At 54.0% G+C, this 21,545-nt stretch overlaps 3 protein-coding genes across 3 annotated transcripts; 1 reads left to right on the top strand and 2 right to left on the bottom strand.

Moving 5' to 3' along the window:
* The first annotated feature begins 352 nt into the window (after positions 1-352).
* On the top strand, positions 353-9,462 carry ALDH9A1 (aldehyde dehydrogenase 9 family member A1). The gene is made up of 11 exons (XM_084266178.1): positions 353-610; positions 1,821-1,966; positions 3,027-3,156; positions 3,483-3,617; positions 4,094-4,290; positions 5,114-5,254; positions 5,951-6,139; positions 7,226-7,313; positions 7,703-7,844; positions 8,405-8,517; positions 8,622-9,462. Exons 1-11 carry the CDS (start codon positions 430-432, stop codon positions 8,714-8,716), a joined length of 1,557 nt encoding a protein of 518 aa, XP_084122304.1. The 5' UTR covers positions 353-429; the 3' UTR covers positions 8,717-9,462.
* A 209-nt stretch (positions 9,463-9,671) lies between these two features.
* MGST3 (microsomal glutathione S-transferase 3) lies at positions 9,672-15,616 on the bottom strand. The gene is made up of 6 exons (XM_084266192.1): positions 15,567-15,616; positions 12,364-12,487; positions 11,307-11,380; positions 10,631-10,688; positions 10,242-10,314; positions 9,672-9,913 (listed from the first exon to the last, which is right to left on the bottom strand). Exons 2-6 carry the CDS (start codon positions 12,478-12,480, stop codon positions 9,804-9,806), a joined length of 432 nt encoding a protein of 143 aa, XP_084122318.1. The 5' UTR covers positions 12,481-12,487; positions 15,567-15,616; the 3' UTR covers positions 9,672-9,803.
* A 1,651-nt stretch (positions 15,617-17,267) lies between these two features.
* LRRC52 (leucine rich repeat containing 52) lies at positions 17,268-21,260 on the bottom strand (the record flags this gene model as incomplete). Its single annotated transcript, XM_084266397.1, has 2 exons — positions 17,268-17,527; positions 20,636-21,260. 2 exons carry the CDS (start codon positions 21,258-21,260, stop codon positions 17,268-17,270), a joined length of 885 nt encoding a protein of 294 aa, XP_084122523.1.
* Between the last annotated feature and the right edge of the window lie 285 nt (positions 21,261-21,545).

Below are 21,545 nucleotides of genomic sequence, written 5' to 3' on the forward strand. Positions count from 1 at the left end.
TTACTTGATCCAGTAGCTCGTGGGGGGGGCTCTTAATCCTCACAGTAACCTGTGCAGCTGCTCGAGGAACTCCTTAGGAACTCTGCAGCCGGCAGCCGGGCCGTAGGCGTTTTGCTTTCCCTGCCTTTTGGCTCTACGCATCGATTTACTAACGCTTTACTCACACCCCATAGAACTTCACCGTCTCCCCGAGGCGTGTGTGTGTGTGCGCGCTACCTCCAAGCCACCAGGGGGCGCTTAAAGCGACGGGCAGGGGCCGCGGGTTCCGCCCACACCGCCGCATCCACGCATTGCGTGGATGCGGCGGTGTGGGCGGAGCCCGCGGCCCTGAGGCAGAAGGCGGTGGCCGCGGGTTTGGAACGGGCGGGGTGCGGGTTCGTCTCCCGTCGTTCCCGCCGCCTTACCGCCTTCTCCTCGGTGGCCCGGCCGATGCCGGCGCCGTTCCGCTTGTCGAAGCTTTTACCCCGGCTCCCTGCCTTTCGTTCCAGCCTCGCCATGAGCAGCGTTACCGGTACCGTCACCGTCACCCAGCCCCTCAACTACCGCGCCGGTACCCGCGTTCAGCCCGTCGATGGCGGCCAGGCCGAGGAGGTGTATGAACCGGCCACAGGTACCGCCCCGCCGCCTGCTCCTGGGTGTTCGCCTGTGTGTGTAGGGGGGTGTTTAAGCCCACGCTGGCTGCGGGGCCGGTGCCCGGGAGTTGTTTTCCCCTCCGGGACGGTGCCTCCGGGCGCTCTCGGCTCGATGCATCGGCTGCGCTGAGCAGGCTGCTCTTGCTGCCGCCCGTGCAGCTGTCCCGAGCGCCGTGGTGGCTGCGTTTTGCCTTCTGCAGGTCCGGCCGTGGGCTTTTTAGTGGCACTGGGCTCTGGCTCTCAGCCGAACGAAGCCCCCAGCCCGTTCCCGGCTAAAGACACGGTTCAAGCCTTTTTAATCTGTTTCTGGGGATGCTCGGGGTTCACTAGAATTGCTTCGAGTGTTTAATTGTGCTGAAGAACGTGTAATGAGAGCCCCGGTTCTGGGCTCCCTAGTACAGAAACGACAGGGATCTCCTGGAGAGAGTCCAGTGGAGGGTCACAAAGATGATTAAGGGACTGGAGCATCTTCTGTACGAGGGTAGGTAGAGTGACCTGGGGCTGTTCAGCCTTGAGAAAAGAAGACTGAGCGGGGATCTGATTAGTGTTTATAAATATCTGAAGTGTGGGACACAGGGGGAAAGGGCCAGCCTCTTCTCAGTGTCTGTAGGGACAGGACAAGGGGCGATGGCCTCAAGTGGAAGCCTGGGAAGTTCCACACTAACCTGGGGAAGATCTTCTTCCCAGTGAAGGTGAGGGAGCCCTGGGACAGGCTGCCCAGAGGGGTGTGGAGTCTCCATCTCTGGAGAGATTCAGACCCATCTGGATGCCTCCCTGTGCAACCTGTCCTAGGGACTCTGCTTTGGCAGGGGGGTTGGACCTGGTGATCTATGGAGCTCCCTTCCAACCCCTACAATTCTGTGAATCTGTAACAGGCTCCTGGAGCTGGTGGTAAAAGTACAACAAACTCCAGTGCAAAATAGAGGAATTTTGTAAGAATTGGAGCTAATTAGTAACTAGAACACAACTGTGGAAAAAAAGATAGATCTTTTCATTCAGACCAGCTGAATTGCAGCACTTCTGTGGCCAACTAAAAATCCGTGGGAACCCTTGTGTGAAGTTCTGTAGCCTGGCAGAGTTGGCTGGGCTGAAGTCTTCTGGGGTTTGATGCAAGATAAACCATATTCTTTTGTGCCCCGTTTTCTGAGATTTCTATCTTATTTATTTATTGTTTATAAATGTGCCCAGGTCGAGTGATAAGCAAGCTGATCTGCTCTGGGGAGAAGGAGGTTGATCTGGCTGTGCAGAGTGCAAAGTGTGCCTTTAAAATATGGAGCCAGATGTCTGGCATGGAGCGGAGCAGGGTGCTGCTGGAGGCTGCCAGAATTATCCGGGTATGTTGGGGGAGCGCACCTCTTCTTTTGGAGAGGGGTAGTTCTGTCCTTGAGCTTTCTCATGGGCCAGTGTGGCTGCCAGGGGCTTCCTGCAGGACTCCCAGATCTCCAGGAGGAATGCAGGAATTAAAACCCACCTTTGCCCAGAGGAGACGGTGTGTTGCCTTGGGCAGGGCTTCTGTCTTATCGCTGTGTTCAAGGCCGGTGTGTACCTCCTGCTTTATTCTGTTAGATGACATAAAACTGAGCCCACCCAGTCGGGGTCTCGCAGGGCTCATGCTGCTCCTACAGCCTCAGAGACTGAGCTTCACTGTCTGCAATTTCAAAGCTGAAATTGTGTAACCATCACACTGTTCAACTCCCAGCTTGTTCAGCACTGTTACCACGTGACTAGAGTGTGTCTGGTTTTAGTAATAAAAAAAAAGAAGTAGGAATGCTGGGGTTTATCTTAGCTGCTAGATAATACACATGGGAGAGGATACAAAGGAGCTGGCTTTATCCCAGACTGCTTTGTGTGATAACGTGCTCTCACACATGGAAGTTGGATCTTAAGAAACCAGCTCTCCTTTCCCTGGTGTGTCTATGTGAGGAGAAAACTCTCTTCTTTCTGCCAGACTTCTGCAGCAGGGCAATATTTCTGTCTGGGATGTGGCCTGTTAAAGGATGCTTTCCAGCTGTGCTGCTTTGCCTGTCTCACCACGTCCTCTGCTTCCATTCTGATCTTGCTGTTTGCAGTTCCTCCCAGTTTGGTTCTGTGAATTCTAATCACTGTTCACCACACGGCTTCTCGGTTCAAGTTTGCTCATCTTTCAGATAAACAGGGGTGTTAAGCAAGACTGGCCCAGCAGCGAACCCCAGCAGCTATCTGTTTGACATTCCCCTGCAATAGGTCGCCACTGGGAAGCTGATAAATAGTGACTGGGACTGTGCCCTTTAGACATGACAGTTTCTCCCAGCAGAACCTTGTTTGGGACTTGTGTGGCTGGGAAGCAGATGTACAACTCCACAGGGAGACTACCAGCTTCTCTAACCTGTTGTCGCTGTACTGTGCCTCTCACAGGAGCAGAGAGAAGAAATTGCCACCTTGGAAACAATCAACAATGGGAAATCCATCTTTGAAGCCAGGGTGGACATTGACATCTCCTGGCAGTGCCTGGAGTACTACGCAGGACTGGCAGGATCTCTGGCAGGTGAGAACGTTACTGGAGTTTGCTCTTTACTCTCTGTCCTCCCACTTGTGTTCCCTGGTAACTTAAGTGGCATGAGACTATCTTTGCTGCTGAAATGGTCAACCCCTTTTTCTGAATATCCTGAAAGGATTTTCAGAGATCTCTAGCTAATGCTGCCACACTCAGTGGGCACTTAGGCCTGCTCTGCGAGCCCGCTGGGATCCAGGCCCCACGCCTCTGTTCCCAGCCAAAATGAGATCTGGTCCCTGTGGCTCTGATAAGACAGGAAGGGGCTTTGCTCTTCTCTATCTTGTGTTTTTTGGTTTTTTTTTTTTTTTTATTTGCAGGTGAACACATCCAGCTTCCTGGGGGATCCTTTGGGTACACTCGGAGAGAGCCCCTTGGGGTGTGCGTTGGGATCGGAGCCTGGAACTACCCTTTCCAGATTGCCTGCTGGAAGTCTGCCCCGGCGTTGGCTTGTGGTAATGGAGACTCTCTGCCCGTGCAGGCTTCTCTTTGCAGCTGAGTGATCCTGTTGGGGAGAGTGTTTTGGGGGATGAAGTCTAGGATTACGTTGAAGGATTAGCAGAACCTTCCAGCTGATACTCTGGTAGGACGGGAAGGGCAATGGCAGTGAGAACGTGGTGAATGCTGAGGGGGCAGGAAAAAGGCTGATCGCTTGGCTTTGCACCTGGCTGGGAAGGTCTGGAAGTGTCTGCAGTGCAGGACCAGCAACCCCATATTCCCCCAGCAGTAAGATGCAGTTCCTCCTTGTCATTAGTTCAGCTGAAACTGTTTCTCCCTCTCTTAGGGGGGATCTTCTGGGAACTGTTGAGACAAGCTCCTTGTGTGGGGTGTTCTGGTTTTGTTTTTTTTCTTTTGGTTGGTTGCTTGTCTTTGTTCTTCCTAAAGCAGTTTGAGTTTTAACCCCACCTTGCCTCTGTCTGGGTTCCCCTAGGCAATGCGATGGTCTTCAAGCCCTCTCCCTTCACCCCCATTTCAGTGGTGAGGTTGGCAGAGATCTTCACAGAGGCTGGTGTGCCCAAGGGGCTCTTCAACGTGGTGCAGGGTGGAGTGGCCACAGGCCAGTTCCTCTGTCATCACCCAGATGTGGCCAAAATCTCTTTCACTGGCAGCGTGCCAACTGGCATCAAGGTAAAGACACCTTTGCACTTGGGGGCACAGGGGGCTTTCTAGTGCCAGTCTTCCTGCTGTGCTGTGGATGTCAGTACCCCCTGGAGCTTTTGTGCATAAAGATGGGGTGCGAGTTCGCATTTTCGGGTATCAGCAAGGTGCTTGCGCGTACAGGATTACACTGGGGCTCCAGTTAGCCCACTGAGCATGGGCTTGGGCACTCGGTTCTTTCAGAGGAGCCTCTTGGTCATCTTCCCTTGTTTAGCCTCTGGCTTCGGGGAAGGCTCTGAGACACTAGAGCAGGTATCTGTGTGAGGAGGAGGTAAAATAAAACCTAAACCAGAGCAGAACTGGGAAGATGGGTGAGCATTTCTGGCAGAACTGGTTCGTTTTAGCTGCATACAATCTATTGTTTTTAACCAGGAGGTTAGTTTCTGTGAATTTCTTACCTTCAGTTTATTCTTCAAAAGGTAAAAGTCCTTAAAAAGGGTTGTAAAAAATAACTTCTGATTTGAAAGAAGGGAAACGTTGCCCATTGAACTCTCCTTACGTTTGCATGTCCGTGGGGTGCGGTTACAGCTGTCCTCCAGACTTGGGCTGAGCACAAGGCTTCCTGCAAATGGCTCCTCAGGTTTTGTTGGGTTTATCTTTAAACAAAAAAAAAAAAATCCCAAACCCTCTGAGACTGTCCTTGGTCTGAACTGGATGCATCTCGGACACCTGGCTTGCCCTTTGTGCTGCTTCTGTTGTTGGTGAAGGGCCCTGTGGGAATGTTCCCCTGGGGTGTCTCTTACCTCCTGTTTACCAGTGGGTCACTTGTCTCTTCCATCCTTGTTTCTGTCAGATCATGGAGATGGCAGCTAAAGGGATCAAACCAGTCACCCTGGAGCTGGGAGGCAAATCTCCCCTTATCATCTTTTCTGACTGTGTCTTGGAGAACGCTGTGAATGGAGCCCTCATGGCAAACTTCCTCACGCAGGGTGAGGTGTGTGTCTGCGGGACGGGAATGTGGTGATGTGGCTTGACGGTTGGGCAGCAGAGCCAGCATGTGACCTGGCTTAGTGAGGGATGCCCTGAAGCTCTCCTTTTCCCGTGCATTTCCCTGTGCAGTGTTCCAAGGGATCAGAAAAGGTGCCCTTGCAGAAGCCAGTGCAGGGCATCCCAGTGGAGTGTGCTTTAGCTGATGCCCTGTCCTTCCCAGAAGTGGAGCATCTCTAGCAGCTGCTGCTGTGTCCTGAACTCCAGTCTGGCACACAGAGGTCAGAAGAGGCTGTGCTGGTGTCCTTTGGAGGGGCAGCAGGTTCTAGCTTGGTGTGCTTAGCCACAGCCCTGTGAGGCTCTGTCCATTGTCACAAATCTGGGATCTCCACATGTGCTGTGGGTTTTCTGTAATCCTGCTGGCAAACTGGCTTAGTAGGGCCATCTCTGGGAATGGGAAGGGCTGCTGGAGTTCTCTCCTCCTGGTGACTGCATTTTTTGCTACATGGTGGCATGGGTAGCGCTGTGTTCAGCATGGACTGTGCAGTGCAGTCATGAGCAGCAGGGTGATCTAGGCTTTGTCCCCAGGGACGAGGTTGCTGTTTCGGCAGCTGTGAGGGGCTGTTCTGAGAGTTGCTTTAGCAGGGCCCAAGCCAGGGAAGGACCCTGTGTCTCCCTCTGAGCAGCCTGTCCCCTGTCCCAGGTGTGCTGCAACGGCACGCGGGTGTTCGTGGAGAGGAAGATACTGGATGTCTTCACAGAGGAGGTGGTGAAACGCACCCAGAAAATTCAAGTTGGAGACCCGCTCCTGGAAGACACACGGATGGGAGCCCTCATCAACCGGCCCCACCTGGATCGTGTCCAGGGCTTTATCAAGCAGGCGAAGGAGCAGGTGAGAGTGTGATGCTGCCTTGTGGCTGTCCTGAAATATCTTTCTTGTGAGACAGACAGACTGGCGGCTGCTTTCCTGCCCCGTGCCTTCCTGGTTAAAGCTGCCTTTTTGTTGTGGTTGGATTACTCCTTTGGTGTTTTGGGCTGCTAGATTAGACGCGACCCAGCGCACATCTCTAAATCAGTACGGAAGGTGACGTGGGTTTTCATATCCTGATGCTGCTGAGCTTTAGAGGTTGTGAGCTGCCCAGCACAGCGGAGTGTGACATGGGGGGGGAATCCACACGGTTGGGCCGGTTTATCTAAGTTTTATGGTGATGCCTTGCACACTTGGCTGCTGTTTCGTTTGGGTTCCAGTTTTACTGGTTGCAGAAAGAGCTTACGAAGGATCAAAGGCCAAATTTACAGGCTGCTGGAAGTCTCTGTAAGATCAATAAGATCAACCCAGGATTTTTATTTTATTTTATTTTTTCATTTTATTTTTTCATCTTATTTTTTTAGTTTAATTTCCTTCTCTAGGTTTTATTGTGGAGTGTAAAGATGTTTTAAATGCCAGCCCTAGAGACTTGACTAGGTGTAGCCAGTTTGGGGATGGGCTGAAGAAGAGGAACTGTGAGAGAAAGCTTGGAGGGCTAGGTGAAGATTTGGAGACAGTAAGATTGATGTGGAAAGGGATATGCAGAATGAGAGGAGAAATCCAATATCAAGTGGGGCATTTGATGGAGGTAGGTGTGCAAAGTGACTGATTGACTCTAATGAGGACATTCACGCCATGTGAAGATGTAGAAGTAAACGTGATGCTAGCTGAGATCTACTCCTAGTTGTAGTCGCTTCCCTCCAACCTATGCTGGCTCCCGTGGTGCTTGCACACCAAATCAGTGTTGTTTGGACTTTCAGCATAGGTCTCACCTCCCGATCTATCAATGATGCTCTGTCAGCTGTCCAGGAGAGACACCAGGGAGGACATAGATATGGTCTGTCCGGCAGGACTTTAAATCCAGCAGGCAGTATCAGCCCTCCAGAGCTGTGGCAGATGGGCAGAATGCCTCTGGACATGCCTGCCTACCTTTTATTTGCTCTTTTTCAGGGGGCAAAGGTGCTGTGTGGTGGGGACCTGTATGTGCCAGATGACTCAAAGCTGAAGAATGGCTACTACATGCGACCCTGTGTGTTAGGTATGATCTGCCCTACTTATGGTACTGCAGGCTTCTAAGTGGGTGCTGCTGAGTTTATTCTAGAGAAAGCTGTATTCAGCATAACCTGACTGTGTGTACATCCGCAGCGGGGACAGGCACAGGTACAGGTGTACTAGGGAGCACTGAGGCACTTAGGGGCTGTATCCAGAGAAATCTGCTGTTGGAGGGTCTGGCTGGACACATGCGGTTTGTGCCTCTGCTGCCTTGAGATGCAGGATGGGACTTGCTCCTCTGCCAGCCAAGCTGGGGCTGGGGTGGGGGGCTGCACAGTGCCAAGCGCTGTCTGGAAGGCTGCATGGGTTGCCAAATGCCCAGGCTGTTTGGCTGACTCTTCCTACTCAGGCACGTGTGCTTTGCCATGCTTCCAGGGAACTGCACGGATGACATGACGTGCGTGAAGGAAGAGATCTTCGGGCCTGTCATGTCCATTCTGCCGTTTGACACAGAGGAGGAGGTTCTGGAGAGAGCCAACAACACTAAATTCGGCCTGGCTGGTGGTGTCTTCACCAGGTACGGCTTGGTAGCGTGGCTGGTGTGGAAGCAGTCTAGGGAGGGGAGAAGGGAAATATTGCAGTAACTTGATGCTCCTCTTGCAGCACCTGGCATGGGCCACAGGTATCTTCTTCCAGGAAGAGCTGGAGCAATGGAATTGCCAAAAAGGAACTTTGTGCATGACTGCACATCTCCTAGTTTTTCCTGAAGGATTAGGTGGAGCCAGCTGTCCTTTAGGCTCCTTCCAGCCTGCTCTTGGCCTGCTGCCTGCCTTCCTGCATCTCTAGGAGATGTGCACCAGGAGCCTGCTACACTGCTGAAAGCACAATAAAAAGGCTCTTGGCTGCTTGCTGCAGGCTGCTTCGCTGGTGTCCTTGTCCTGCCCTCTCAAATCAAACAGAGTTTTGAGTGTCCTTGGGAATAGGTGCTGCATCCTTTGAGCAGGCGGGGATGGAGTAGGGCACACTGGGCTCCAAAAAACACTCTGACTTGCTGGCATTCCTCCAGTGGGATGTCAGCTGACAGGGAAGGAGGGGATGAAGGGGAAAGGATCTGTCTGAATTTCCCTCTTCCTGCAGGGATATACAGAAGGCTCACAGAGTAGTGGCTGCTCTCAAAGCTGGGATGTGTTTCATTAACAACTACAACATCAGCCCCGTGGAGCTGCCATTTGGAGGATACAAGGCATCAGGTGAGCTCTGTTTGACCTTCCCTGGTGAGACAACATTACAGGGACTGTGAGTGGCACCTGGCACTGGCTGGAGCTGAGTTCTCACTTCTGGCTTGTCCCCACAGGATTTGGCAGAGAGAATGGGCGGGCAGCCATCGAGTACTACTCGCAGCTGAAGACTGTCTGCGTAGAGATGGGTGACGTGGAATCTGTGTTTTAGCGGCTCTGGAGCCTGCTCAAGGGCCTATCAACCAGTTCTTGCCTGTCAGCCATAGATGTGGATCATTTACACAGCAATAATGTGCTCTAAAATTCTAAGTAAGTGCCTGGGGAGGAAGCATAGCTGAGGCAGCATTTACCACCGTGCTCTGGCACGTGGGGCTCAGCCTGTCCGGAGGAGGATGGAAACCCCAGAGTAGGAAGCAGCAGTCTGGCTTGCAGCACCAGCACGTCTTCCTGCGCCAGTGTTGCAGAGGCCCAGTGCAGGCTGCATCCCCTGCTGTGTGTCTGCACCCTCAGGCAGCTTCAGTTTCAGCTTCTTAACAGGTATGACCCTACACAGTATGTGTATAAGCTCTTGGCGATACCTGTAGCTACAGGTCCTATTCTCTGAGTGTATAAAAGCCTTAAGGCAGGATTGTTTATTCCCTCTAGCCCCCTTGTAAACACAAGTTTTGTTCTCTGTCTGTACCTCACTTCCAAGGTGGGACAAAATATTGTGGGATGGTGACTGATGCTGCCTGGGACAGGTGTGGCCCCGAGAGGCATCTCCACACACACAGCACGGAGCACAACTGGAGAGGTAGCAAGCTCCAGCATAGGATAGTGCACTGTCTGTCTTAAGCCAAAGCTGTTTGACTTCCTTCCCCCAGGCCTGCTTCTCTATAAACATGGGGAAGCAACAACTGTAAAAGCTTGCTTACATCTTGTTTTTAGCAATCTAATAAAATTAATTCTGTTTAGAACGTCTCATCTGAGAGTGAGATGACTTAAGGGGTGCAGAACCATCTGATAAGACAGCGGGGACTGTTGCTGCATGGGTTAAATGTGCAGATTGGAAGCTGGCTTTTTGTTCACCAAAATCATAAAAGCAGAGATTATCTCTGCCTGATGGGCAGATTTCTGTTGCTCTGCAAAACTTCCTCAGAAAGCATTTCAGAATTTTAGAATGCAAATACAGAATTGACAACTTTTTATTTTATTAAATGGAGGAGGAAAAAAAAAAACCCCATATGACCAACATGGATAGGAAATGAAAACAAACCAAAAATCTCTTCAGTTTCCCAGGCAGTCATCACAACGGTGGGTTAGTGCTGGCACATCCAGCCGAGGTGCTGGCAAGCTGAACACACGCCTGTGCCCACCAGCCCAATGAGTGCAACTGAACTAATGGCCCCTCTCCTTCGGTTTTTTGGTTCTGGAAAAAAAAAAAAAGACATGTCAGTGCAGCAGCCCATCGCTGAAAGACCAGCCCAGTCCGAAAACCCGATAGAGCGGGAGCTAGAGAGGAATCTCGAGGCAGAACAGCGGATGCTTGGGCTGTGTACCTCCCCTTAATAGATCCATGCTCTTCCTAGCAGTAGGAAAAGCAGACTGCTGAGCTAGGAGCCCGTGCACCAGCATCCCTTTCTCTACCCCTTGACTGGAAGCTTTACGCTGCCTCTGTGAAGAGAGCTGGAGGAAAGAGCCCCGAGGCCGCTGCAGTAGGCTTGGGCTTCCAGGCACCTTCCGGGGTAAAGACCTACCTCCTGTGTAGTAGCCATAGGCATAGAGGATTCTCCCGAGGATCCAGGTGAGGCCGAGCCCTGTGGCAGCTCGCTAGGAGAGGAAAGAGAAGCACTGAAGTCTGGAGGCTGCAAAGGCTTGTTTGTCCAACAAGGCACCCTCCAGGGAAGGAAAGGGACCTAACAGCTAAAGCAGCAGTCATGAGTTTTACTAAATACTTGTGGTTCCCCTGTACAAGACCTTCTACCGCTTGTGTTCAGAAGGGGCACTGCTATGAAGCATGATGTAGCTTGGTGAAGCAGCCTGCCCCCTCCAGAGGGGCTAGCTTGGCCCAGTGCCCCCCCACCCTCCCCATGTCGGGGTAAGAGCACAGTTCAGTTATGCAGACCCACACTGTAGTATCACTTACCGGGTGGTAGACTCCACCCGTGGCTAAGAAGAACAGGAAGGCAGGGTAAACTTCCAACCTGGAAAGAAAGGTGAGAAGGTTGTGTTTGTGCTCAAGTCGCTTACAGAGAGGAAACTCTGGCAAGGCAGCAGCTGGGAGCTGCCCCTGCTAAGGGCTCTGCTGAGCCTCCCCACCCAGAGAGCCATGCTTGATGCTATGGCCACGGATGGAGGCAGGAGGGAATCTGGGCATGCACCCATCTGTGTCTCTCCAAGGACACCCACTCTTTCCACTTTGGTGCCTTAAGCCACTACTAAATGCTACTTGCCACCACCTAGTCCACGAGGAGTTGCTCCTCCTGGCACCCCTGTGATATGCAGTTGCAGCCTGGGCAAACATTAGCCTCTCACCGGCAGACCTGAGCAGTGCAGCACATCAGCAGCCCCCAGACAGGCTCCTCTGGACACAAGATTTCTCGTGTGGTTCGATCCACCCATGGAGGCACAGAGCCAGGCGCTGAGGAAGAGGACGCTGCCTCCCAATCCTGTCATGTGGTTTAAAGCACGGTAAGGAACCCCTACGTGGCCAGGTGTTTTCCCTGGGGGCTCAGGCACTCAGCAGCAGTGGGTCTCTAGCCATAGGCTCTCCTCTGCAGCCCTCTGAGTTTTCAAGCTCTGCGTCTGTACGCGGTACTCACGTGTTCTGGTGTGCGCGCTGGATGCAGTTGAACATCCGCCCATGGTCAGGGTCTGTGCTGTACATGGTTGGATACTGCAAAAAACAACCAAACCACAGCAGTGAAACATGAGCAAGGGCTGTTCCCCATAGAGAGAAGCGTGTCCTGTAGCACTGCTCCCCAGGAGCCCCAGGCTGTGAGGGTGCTCCCAGGGCTGACTTGCATTGGCAGGTCAGAGCCTGTCTCGGAGCCCACCGCTGCCTTTTGAAACTGCTGCTTGCCCTAACCCAGTTTCTGAACTCCCTGAGCAAGCTGATGGTACCCAGGAGCTGGCCCTGCTTTGAACAGAAGGTACTGGTGACCTCCCTGTTTCAATCCTCTCTCTCTGGAGGGTAGAGAAAAGCAGTGTTACTGAGGACGTATTCCCTCTGGGGAACTGGCAGCAGCCCATTGCCCAGGAACAGCCTGGGAGGGGCTTCCCCCATCCTGAAATCCAGCACTGTGTGTCATTCTGACTTCATGAGGTAGGAGCAGGGTCACCCCATCAGGCACCCGGGCCCTAGAGGAAGTGCCCAGGGCTGTCCTTTTGCTCACTGCTGCTTGTCCTTTCCTGCAGTGATGCAGGTGTTTGTACCTGGAGCCAAGCGACACAGCAGCTTCTGCGTGCCATCAGACGGCCTTGCCCAGCCTGCAGGCTCCTCAGCCAAGGGAAGGTCCTTTAGAAAGACTGCTTGTGCTAGGTCTCGTGTTCCCTCCGAGCTCCAGAAACCCTCCTGGCACTGTTGTTCCACCCCCCTTTGCTGCATTGACCTTCTTTGCAGGGAAAAAGGAGCCAGAGCCAAGCAGTTTTTTGCTCATCAAAGCTTTGTGCTTTCAGCCGCCTCTGCTCGGTGCCAAGCACCTGATTTCCAAACTCTGTCCCACCATCTGGAAAGCCAGGATGGCAGCTCCATCCCTTCTGCACCCATGAGGTGGGGCAAGGAGGTGTCAGCGGGTCACCCAAAAAGAAGCACAGTGTCACCGAGCTTGTGTGGAGCCCCCGCTGCAGAGCGGCTCCGCCCTCGGCCTGCGCACTCACCTCCACGTTGTACTTCTTGCGGGCCTTGGCCACCTTCACCGCGAGGTGCGTGACCAAGACGAAGCTGGCAGCCCCTGTCAGGATGACGTAGCCATACTCCTTTGACAGAGCAGCCATCTTGGTGCTGTCAGGAAGAGAGAGCCTGTTACTATGGTGGGCTGTGATGGCAGAAGCAGCAGCTCGCTACACACAGATCCGTGTGCGTGGAAGAGCTGCGAAGCATGGGCCCAAGCTCTCCTGGAATAGGGACTGGCTGGAGGAAAGGAGAAAGTATGAGCTGGGGTGTCCTGGTTTTGGTCAGGATGGAGTTAACTTCATTTGTAGCAGTGGATGGAATGCTGTGTTTGGGTGTTAAAATGAAAGCAGTGCTGATAACACCCTGATGTGTTTAGTTGCTGTCAGACAGTCAAGGACTTTCTCAGCTCTTCGTATTTCTCTATTCATGAGAAAGGAGGGGCAAAGCCAGGACAGGTGACCCAAACTGTCCAAAGAGAGTATTCCATGCCAATTACGTCCTGCCCAGGATATTGGAGGGCTGTTGGAAGGAAGAGCAGGGGCTGCTCCGGGACACACGGTTCTTGGGGAACGGTTGGGTTTCAGGACGGCTCTGGGTGGCACGGCCTGAGCTGTGGGTTCGGTGAGAAACTGCATTGTGTATCAACAGCTTCATAGATTTTTGCTCTAAAGTCCTGTTAGCATTGTTATATTTTATCTTTCTGTTATCTTAGTAAACTATCCTTATCCCAACCCACGGGCCTCTTAGTTTCTTGGTTTTGGGGTCATTTGCCCCTTCCTTTTCCCTTCCCTTGCCTCTCACCTCCCTCTTCCCTCTTCCCCTGCTCTTTTCCTTTAAGGAACAGGCAGCTGCGTGGATCTCGGCTCTCAGCTGGGGTAAAACCACGACATGGGGAAATACTCACCCTTGGTGCCCCCTGGGTGTTGGGCAGCACAAACCAAGGGCTGTCTGCTCAGTTCCTGTCAAGTCTTAAATCACTGAGGTGTTGGTGGGATGGCGTGTCTGGATGGCCCCAGTCCAGCCTCTGGTGCAGAGCAGGATTACAGCCTGCAGAAGGTTCCATCAGCTCTGGCTGAGTCCCACTGCCTTGCTGACATGGGGCTGTGCCCGCAGGGATGCTCTAAGGAGGTGGATGGAGGCTCATAGCTTGCTTCCAACACCAGAGCTAGGGGCCACCAAACGAAGTCGGGAAATACAGACAACCCACCCAAGCATTTTCAAGCAGTGAAAAACAGACCTGCCACTTCCCTGCTGAGGGATGTTGTGAGTGCAGGTGCTTTGCACTAACTCCAAGGGAAACCGGGTAAGCTCTAGGAATGAGAGGCAAACTAGGAATTACAATGCAAGCAAACCCAAACCGGCCCAGAAGTCCCTGGAGCCAAAGGGAGCTGGGCTGCATGGGTGGTTAGGTGGAACCGCTCAGTCGCCCTGACACACAGCAGCCTTAAACCCCACTGCAACAGCAGCAGCAACAACCCAATCCTTTCAGCAAAGGGGTGCTGGCAAGACAAGTGATGCTCCCAGGAACTGTACCAGAGGCCCGTACGCAGCCCCCAGCAACATCCAGCTGCCACATTTACCAACATCTGCAGCAGCCAGGCTGCCGGCCCCGCGACACCGGGCCCTGTGTGGTTTGCATCAACGGCTCTGCACTTCCTTGTGCTGGCCTGACATGGAAACGTGGAGCAGAAGGCAACCCCACCAGCCTGCTTCCACACTGCCCACAGCAAGGCTGTGTTGCATGCTGCTCTCTCTGTCCTGCTCCCCATCTGCCAGAGCTGTGCTGCTGGGAGGAAGGTGACACCAAGCACTCCAGCACCATGCCTGGCTGCAAGTGAGGACAAGGGTCCTTACCTGCAATCATCCAGCACCAGTCCTCTTGCTCAATCCCAAACCTCAGATGGTTTCTGTCTGTGTGGCCCAAGATCACATTGCAGCAGGAGACAGCAGAGACCCCTCTCCAGCACAGAGCCCGTTCTCTCTCCAAACCAAATCCCAGCTGCTGCCTAGTCTCATTCTGGTGCCTCCACCGTGCTTTGGTGTCTCCTGCACTGTCCCTCCAACACAATCTGTCATCACGGGAGGGGAAACGTGCCGCATCATGGAATGGGAGCAAACAGCCTTCCTATTTCAACAGCACCAGCACACCTGGCAGGGGATCTGGGGGGACTGGAGGCTTTTCTTTCTCATTTACAAAGGGATTGCTACTGATGGAGGAAGGTGAAGACAGCAGCTGGCTTTGTCCACGTGAAGTTTGGTAAACAATTATCCATAGGAGCACTGAAAACCTCAGGTAGCTAAGACATGTCAGCTACACCCACGTGTAATCCAGGTTATCGCCCCAGAACGGAGACGCTGAGGCTACACCACGTTCCCACCCCATAGAGCAGGCTGATGCGACTTCAAATCACAAGGTCGATAATTTGGGGAACCCCCACCTGCCAGGGAGGACTGGGTGTGTTACCTTCATGTGGCTAAGCTATGAACTGTGTTTTATCTTAGCAGCCCAGAGTGCGATTCAGTTGCAGCAAAGCACTGAGCTGGGGGTCCTGTGAAGCTGCTCCATTCCCAGTGTGAGACCCTGCTGCACACCCTTACTCTGGCAATCTGCAGTCCCATAGAGCGCTCCAAAGCCCACAGGACTCTCAGCCTCTCGGCAGCCGTGCGGCTCTGCGGCTGTTTCCGGATTCTGGCGGCCTGTGCATCTCAATAACCTTTGTCCCAGCTCCAAGGACTTTAGTGACAAGCACTTGCTGTGGCGTGCAAGACCCAATTTGGACCTTCCATGCCGCGACGTTTTGGCCTGGAGCTGCAGGATGAAGGGATGGCAGAGCGTGACCCAGCCCGGGCAGGGGCTAGGGCAGAGGGGCTGCCCGGGGGTGCCTTTACTCCCCCACAATGGTTTTTAACAAGTTTGCCCCAAAAAAAAGGGCAAAACCCCCCTCCTCGCTCCGACGCCTACTCAGGTTCTGCCCGGGCTTCCAGACGCGAGCTCCGGCTTTGTCTCCGGTCCCCAGAGCATCTGCCTGTGTGCCCCGTACCCCCCCGGCCCCGGGCAGGCGGGCGGCACCCAGAGCCCCACCGCCCCCGTCTCCCCGCGGGTACCTTCCCCGGGGCCCGCCCTCGGTCACGGAGCGCCCGCTGCCTTTTATCGGCACCAACACGCTGCGACCCGGCCCAAACTCACCCTCCGGCGCGGCGCAGAGCAGCTCGGCACGACGCGGGACGGAGGCGGGAGCGGGGCCGCGCCCGGGGCCGGGTCTGTCTGCGGCACCGCCCGCAGGCGGGGCCCGGGCGGCGGGGAGTGGGGCGGGGAGCCCTGGGGAGCGTCCGGGGCTTGACGCGGGTGCGGGTGGCTCTGCGGGCGGCTGCTGTGCACGAGTCTTCCCCATCGTCTCGGAGGTCGTGAGGAACTTTGCCCTGCCCAGTACCTCGGCACGTGTGTCCCCACCTCTGTAGGTCTGTTCCCAGCACTCTATGTGCGTCCCCAGCATCGTATGTGTGTCCCCAGCACTGCACGTCTATCCCCAGCGCTGTATGTGTGTTCCCACCTCTGTATGTGCGTCCCCAGCACTGCATGTGTGTCCCCAGCACCATACGCATGTTCCCAGCACTGTAGGTCTGTCCTCACCTCTGTACGTCTGTCCTGAGCACTACACGTGTGCCCCCAGCACTGGACACGTGTTCCCGCCTCTGTACATCTGTCCCCAGAACTGTATGTGTGTCTCTAGCAGTGTGTATGTGTCCTCAGCAGCACTGCAGGTGTGATCCCAGCACTGCACAGGTGACCTCAGCACTGTACATCTGTCCCCAGCACTGTACCTGTGCCCTCAGCACTGCACAGGTGACCCCAGCACATACCCATCTGTGGCAGATGACACAGTCAGTCTGGTTATGCCTCGGACAAAGATTTCAGGTTTGATCCAGGGTCTGCAGTTTAACGGCTCTAAGTCAGCATGGGAATTTATACCACGCCTGGTGAAACCTTCTGCTTTTCCCTTTTGTTTCAGTGGATCTTGCCCATATCAGATGGAGAAGCCAGTGTTTCACACGTGCAGCTGCTGTACTTGGGCGTGTAAGCAGATACGTCTCTTGGCAATTACCAGCGTTAGCGATATGAAGGATCTTACTTACATCTCCCTTTGTCCCAGGGGGTACGTGCAACCCTGGGACTCTGGCATCAAAACACCGACCAGTTCCAAGAATACTCGGGGTGCATGTAAGCAGCATTTTTCACCTTAAAAAAACCCCACAAACCCAAAAGGTTTTAGACATAAGCACTACAAACACGGAGCTGGGCTTCACAGTTCTGTACAAGTTCATAAACCAGTGGAGGTACAGGGGGTCTGACTGCAAGGGGACAGATGGTGACCTCTGCTGTCACCAGTGTAATGCAGGAGAAAGCAGGACTCGGTGGGATCCCAGGCCCCTAAAGCCCCTAAAGTACCTGCCTTTCCACTGCAGAAAGTTCTCTGGTTCCTCGGGCTCCGGTGAGCTCTCTGGACTGGTCCCAGCAAAAGACTTTCTGGTCAGAAAGGCTTTGGTGAACTCCCTGGCCACAGCAGAGCACCAGGGCTTTCCCCTGGCTTGGATTGCACCTATGACCCTGCTCTTCTGTGGCCTCCTGGCAGAGTGGGACTGCAGATTCCTGGCACTGCATGCACCTCCCATGCCCCTCCCTGAATGAATATTTTGCCAATATCCCAAGTCCAGGTGGAAGGAGACAAGCGGGGGCAGCACAGTGAAACTGAAGCACGGAGACTTTCTTCTCTTGCAGTTTTATTTCACTTTAAATAAAAAAAACCAACCCAGCATCTAGAGCAGGACACAAGGTGAGAAACCGGGCAGGAGGGGCCTTGCCTTCAACTCCTGTGACGGCCTGTCAGTCCTAAGTGACTGTGTCTTCTTCCTCGTCCTCCTCTTCCTCCTCTCTCTTCGAAGCATGGACTTCGTAGATGACAGCGCAGATGCCAGCCAGCCAGGCTGCCACGGTGCCGAAAAAGAATATGCTGAAGCCAACGAGACACAGAAAGACGTAGTCTTGCTTGTAGAGCTGGGTCAGGCAGCTGATGTGGAGCTGTGCTTCCAGCACAGGCACTGAGAGGGCGCGCAGCCCTGCCGGGGTGTAGCAGGTGATGTTGTCGGCATCTGCAGAGGGAAAAGGAGAAGCAAGACTTAGTCTTGCGAGTCTCTCTTTAGCATTAGGGAACAGGAGCACTGCTAGAAAGATGATGGAGCCGAGTTTGCTAAACTCCTGGAAGACATCAGCAGACTTCATGGCCCTCTCCCTCCATTAGGTGAGGTCAGACAGGCAAACCCTCGCCAAACCCCAATTGCCAGGTTGCTGGGAGGATTTCTATGGTGTTGCCTCCGCAGGAACGCATTACCTGACAGGCTAGGCCAGTGTGGCTGTACCTGCACTGCTCACTGCTGCTGACTGAGAGCTTTTGCTTTAATATAAGAGCACTTGTTTTGTTGTTTGGAGTTTTTTTAAAATCTCAGGCACCCTCTGACATGGCCTAAATTGTGCCAGAACAAGGCTTGCAGGTGGGTGGCTGCAGTTAGGCACAGCCTTACCAGGAGAGAGGAAGAGGAAACTCGTCAGTAACTCAGATCCACTGAAATAAGGACTGTGCCTTGTCATATCATAACATACACAGTGATAAAACGGACGCTGGCTTTCCCCTCTGAGGTCAGCCAAGGACGGGGGTGGTAGAGACACCGTCCCCTTGTGGCGTCTGTAGGGGGAGAGTGCTCACCGAGGCCACTCGGATCCTGCCGAGCACAGAAGTGTTCTGTGAAGCAGCCCCAGGTTTTTAAAGGCCAGGCTGGGCATCTGCTTCCAGCAGGGTTTGGGGCTCTGGAGCTATCGGCTTCCATAACAGCCACCTTAGGGGCCACCTAGTCAGTCCCAGTGAGGACAGAGCTGCCTTTCCTGCCTAAAGGCAGGCAGGGGAGGGGTTGTGTCTCCCGGTTTCGGCTGAGATAAGAGTCAATTTTCTGCCCAGCAGCCAGTGTAGTGCTGTGTTTGGGAGTTTGGATGAGCGCAGTGCTGCTAACACACTGATGTTTGCAGCTGTTGCCCAGCAGACAAGGACCTTCCAGCTTCTCATCCTGCCCAGCAAACAAGGAGATGGGGGATGCCCAGGAAGCTGGGAAAGGGCATGGCCAGGACAACTGACCCAAACTGCCCAAAGGGATATTCCATACCACACAGCGTCAGGCTCATCGTGTACCTGGGGTTGGCTGGGAGGCAGGACAGCTTGTGAGCGGGCTGAGCTTTGGCTTTGGGGGTGAGAGATTGTGCTACACATCACTTGGTTTGTATAGTATTGTTATTATTTTATAATATAGTAAAATATTATAGATAATATAATGCAATATGTTATATATATCTTCCTTCCCTTCTTTCTTTTCTCCTTCCCATTCCCTTTCCTTTCCTCTTTCCTTCCCTACCTTCCCCTCCCCCTTCCTTTTCCCCTTCCCCTTTCCCCCTCCCTCCCCTTCCTCTTTCCCCCTCCCTCCCCTTCCTCTTTCCCCTTCCCTTCCCTTCCCTTCCCTTCCCTTCCCTTCCCTTCCCTTCCCTTCCCTTCCCTTCCCTTCCCTTCCCTTCCCTTCCCTTCCCTTCCCTTCCCTTCCCTTCCCTTCCCTTCCCTTCCCTTCCCTTCCCTTCCCTTCCCTTCCCTTCCCTTCCCTTCCCTTCCCTTCCTCTTTCCCCCTCCCTTCCCTTCCTCTTCCTTCCTCGCTTCCTTGTGCCCCTTTCTTATTTGATGGACAGACTCTCTCAACCAACTTCTCTCTTGCAGGTCTCACTCACTGCTATGTCATGCATTACCACAAGGAAGCTCTTTCCGTTAGTATGTGCTGTGCTCCTTTCCAGTTTGGAAGAGCCAAGTTCACACACCACAGTTGCAGAACAAAGCTTTGCCCTTGGGACCGATGGTTTTTCTGGGAAAGGGAACTGATGATAACCCAGCCTTTCAAACCCTCAGTGCCCATGGCCCAGTTGTAAAACCCCTCAGCGTGGTGGGAAACAGAGGGTTTGGGCATCCTGGAGGATGCAAGGGGAGGAGTCTTGGAGGCTCTGTTTTCCAGAAGCGGCTTTTATTCAGAAGGGAGCCTCCCTGTGCCGCTGCAGCCTGGGGCTCCCCTGCGTTGCGTTTCTTACATCAGAAAACTGAACGGAGAGCCGGTTCGCTGCGGGGTGCTGGAGGAGCACACAGCCCTAAGGATACAGCCACTTATCTGAGTGCAACTTGTGTTCTGTTTCACTCTGACCATCCAGTGCCAGCTGGGGCCCAAACCAGAACTCCCACGGGAACAGCAGAACATTCCCCCCCCGCAGACTTCTAAGCATCGGGTCTGGAGCAGGGGATCAGGCAAATGGTACCTGATCTGAAGGCCAGGAGCGCTGCAGCAGCTGGAGGCTGCAGGATTTGTCATTTTGACCTGTTCCAGCACAGCAGTAGCTGTGCTTTTAAGGCAAAGGGCATTGTGGTCGCCTTTGGGTACGGAAACATGGTTGCAGCCCATGTGCGAGTCAGTAGCCAAAATGTCTCGCTGGCTTCTGCATGATCTAGACTGTTTCCAGAGACCTGGTCGGTGAAGAGACAGGAGCAGAAGAGGAGCTGCCCAGCTTTCAGCCCAGCTGCCTTTTCAGCCCTGAGCAGGATCGCTGTAGGGACTGTGTGAACAAAGCCTGCCTGGCTGGCATGTTGTGTGTGAAGAGAAGGGGACACTGGCCTGACAACGGAAAGCTTGGGGCGGGTCAGAATGGAGGCAGGGGAGTGTTTGGGGTAACTGATTGTTACGGACACGCTGGTGCCGCAGCAGCACCGCACGATCCGAGCCGATGGACGTGAGGCAGGAAATTCAGAGCAGCGGCTTTCCCAGCGCCGATCTCCCAGGACCACGCAGGGCTCCTCGTTCCCTGCACTGAATCAAGGGGTGCTGCGACTCACAGGCACGGGGACACCTCCTGAGGCTGGAGCCAGGCGTTTTAGAGCAGTAGCAGTGTCCTAGCTACAGGTTACGCTTCCCTGACTGCCCTGAGGATGTGACTGCAGGCAGAGTATGTGTAACGCACCGACTCCAATCCATCTCTCATGCAACGCCACAAGTCAGGACCCACAGTCAACATGCAGCGGCACAGCCCCAGGGAGATTAAGTTTTGGGAAAGAGAACAGAGGGCCCTCTCTGTTCCATGCACATCCGCAGGAGTAGGGAGGAAAGAGGTCCTCTTCACACAGCCCTCACCTGGAAAATGAACGTTGGTCTCTGTCATCCAGGTGATGAAGTCCAAAAAGGAACAGTTGCAGTGCCACAGGTTGTCACTGAGCCCCAGAAATCTCAGGTTGGGCAGGTCCCGGACAGTGCTGGTGTCCAGGAATGTCAATCCTGTCCGGCTGACATCCAGGTGCCTCAGCCAGGTATTGTTGGCAAAAGCATCCTTCTCGATGGCCACAAGGTTGGGATTGTCAGAGATCTTCAGCACCACCAGGCTGAGGAGGTGTGAGAAGGTGCTGAAGGTGACCTGCGTGAGGTTGTTGAAACTGAGGTCCAGGTAGACAAGCTTGGCCACGCCAATGAAAGTGAAATCCAGGTCATTCCCCAGGAGGTTCTTCCTGCAGTCCAGGTACACCAAGTCAGCCAAGAAGCTCAATTCCACTGCCGGTAGGTACGAGATGTTGTTGGCCACCAGAATCAGCTGCCTGGTGTCCAGTGGGATGGCCGTGGGGAACTCCTGCAACTGCCGCCCCGTGCAATTCACTTCCAGGTACTGACAGCGACACCTGCTCGGGCAGTCGATACCCTCTGATGCCATCCCCACCCCCAAAAGAAACATGAGGCTCAGGGGCTGTGCCCTGCCTGAAGAGGACATGGTTCTAGTGCCTTCCGGGCTGCTCGGCCCGTTGGGAGCTGCGAGCAGTCCTACGGAAGCTGCGTTAGCACCTCAGCCATGCCGGCCCAGGAGGTGTCCAGCTGCCAGGCACGTCGAGAAGCACTTTCGTGCCCGTGGCTCACCTGACTCCTTGGCAGAGCGCCCGGCTTGGTAACCGAGCCCTGTTTCTACACGGGCCAAGCGCGGAACAGGGGCTGGAGCGTCTCCGTGTCGCGCTGGGTGCCAGATGACACCTCGGTGATGTCAAGGGCTTGTAAAAGCTGC

The sequence above is a fragment of the Gallinula chloropus genome (assembly GCF_964237585.1).
Source record: "Gallinula chloropus genome assembly, chromosome: 6".
In the NCBI taxonomy this organism is placed as follows: domain Eukaryota; kingdom Metazoa; phylum Chordata; class Aves; order Gruiformes; family Rallidae; genus Gallinula; species Gallinula chloropus.

Excerpts from the sequence above, each read along its gene's own strand:
- ALDH9A1 (XM_084266178.1), top strand. The coding sequence starts at position 430 with ATGCCGGCGCCGTTCCGCTTGTCGAAGCTTTTACCCCGGCTCCCTGCC. Across the intron at positions 6,140-7,225 it reads TCAAGCAGGCGAAGGAGCAG|GGGGCAAAGGTGCTGTGTGG; the intron begins GTGAGAGTGTGA and ends GCTCTTTTTCAG. Across the intron at positions 7,845-8,404 it reads GCTGGTGGTGTCTTCACCAG|GGATATACAGAAGGCTCACA; the intron begins GTACGGCTTGGT and ends CTCTTCCTGCAG.
- MGST3 (XM_084266192.1), bottom strand. The coding sequence starts at position 12,480 with ATGGCTGCTCTGTCAAAGGAGTATGGCTACGTCATCCTGACAGGGGCT. Across the intron at positions 11,381-12,363 it reads GCAAGAAGTACAACGTGGAG|TATCCAACCATGTACAGCAC; the intron begins GTGAGTGCGCAG and ends TGTTTTTTGCAG. Across the intron at positions 10,689-11,306 it reads CAGCGCGCACACCAGAACAC|GTTGGAAGTTTACCCTGCCT; the intron begins GTGAGTACCGCG and ends CTTTCTTTCCAG.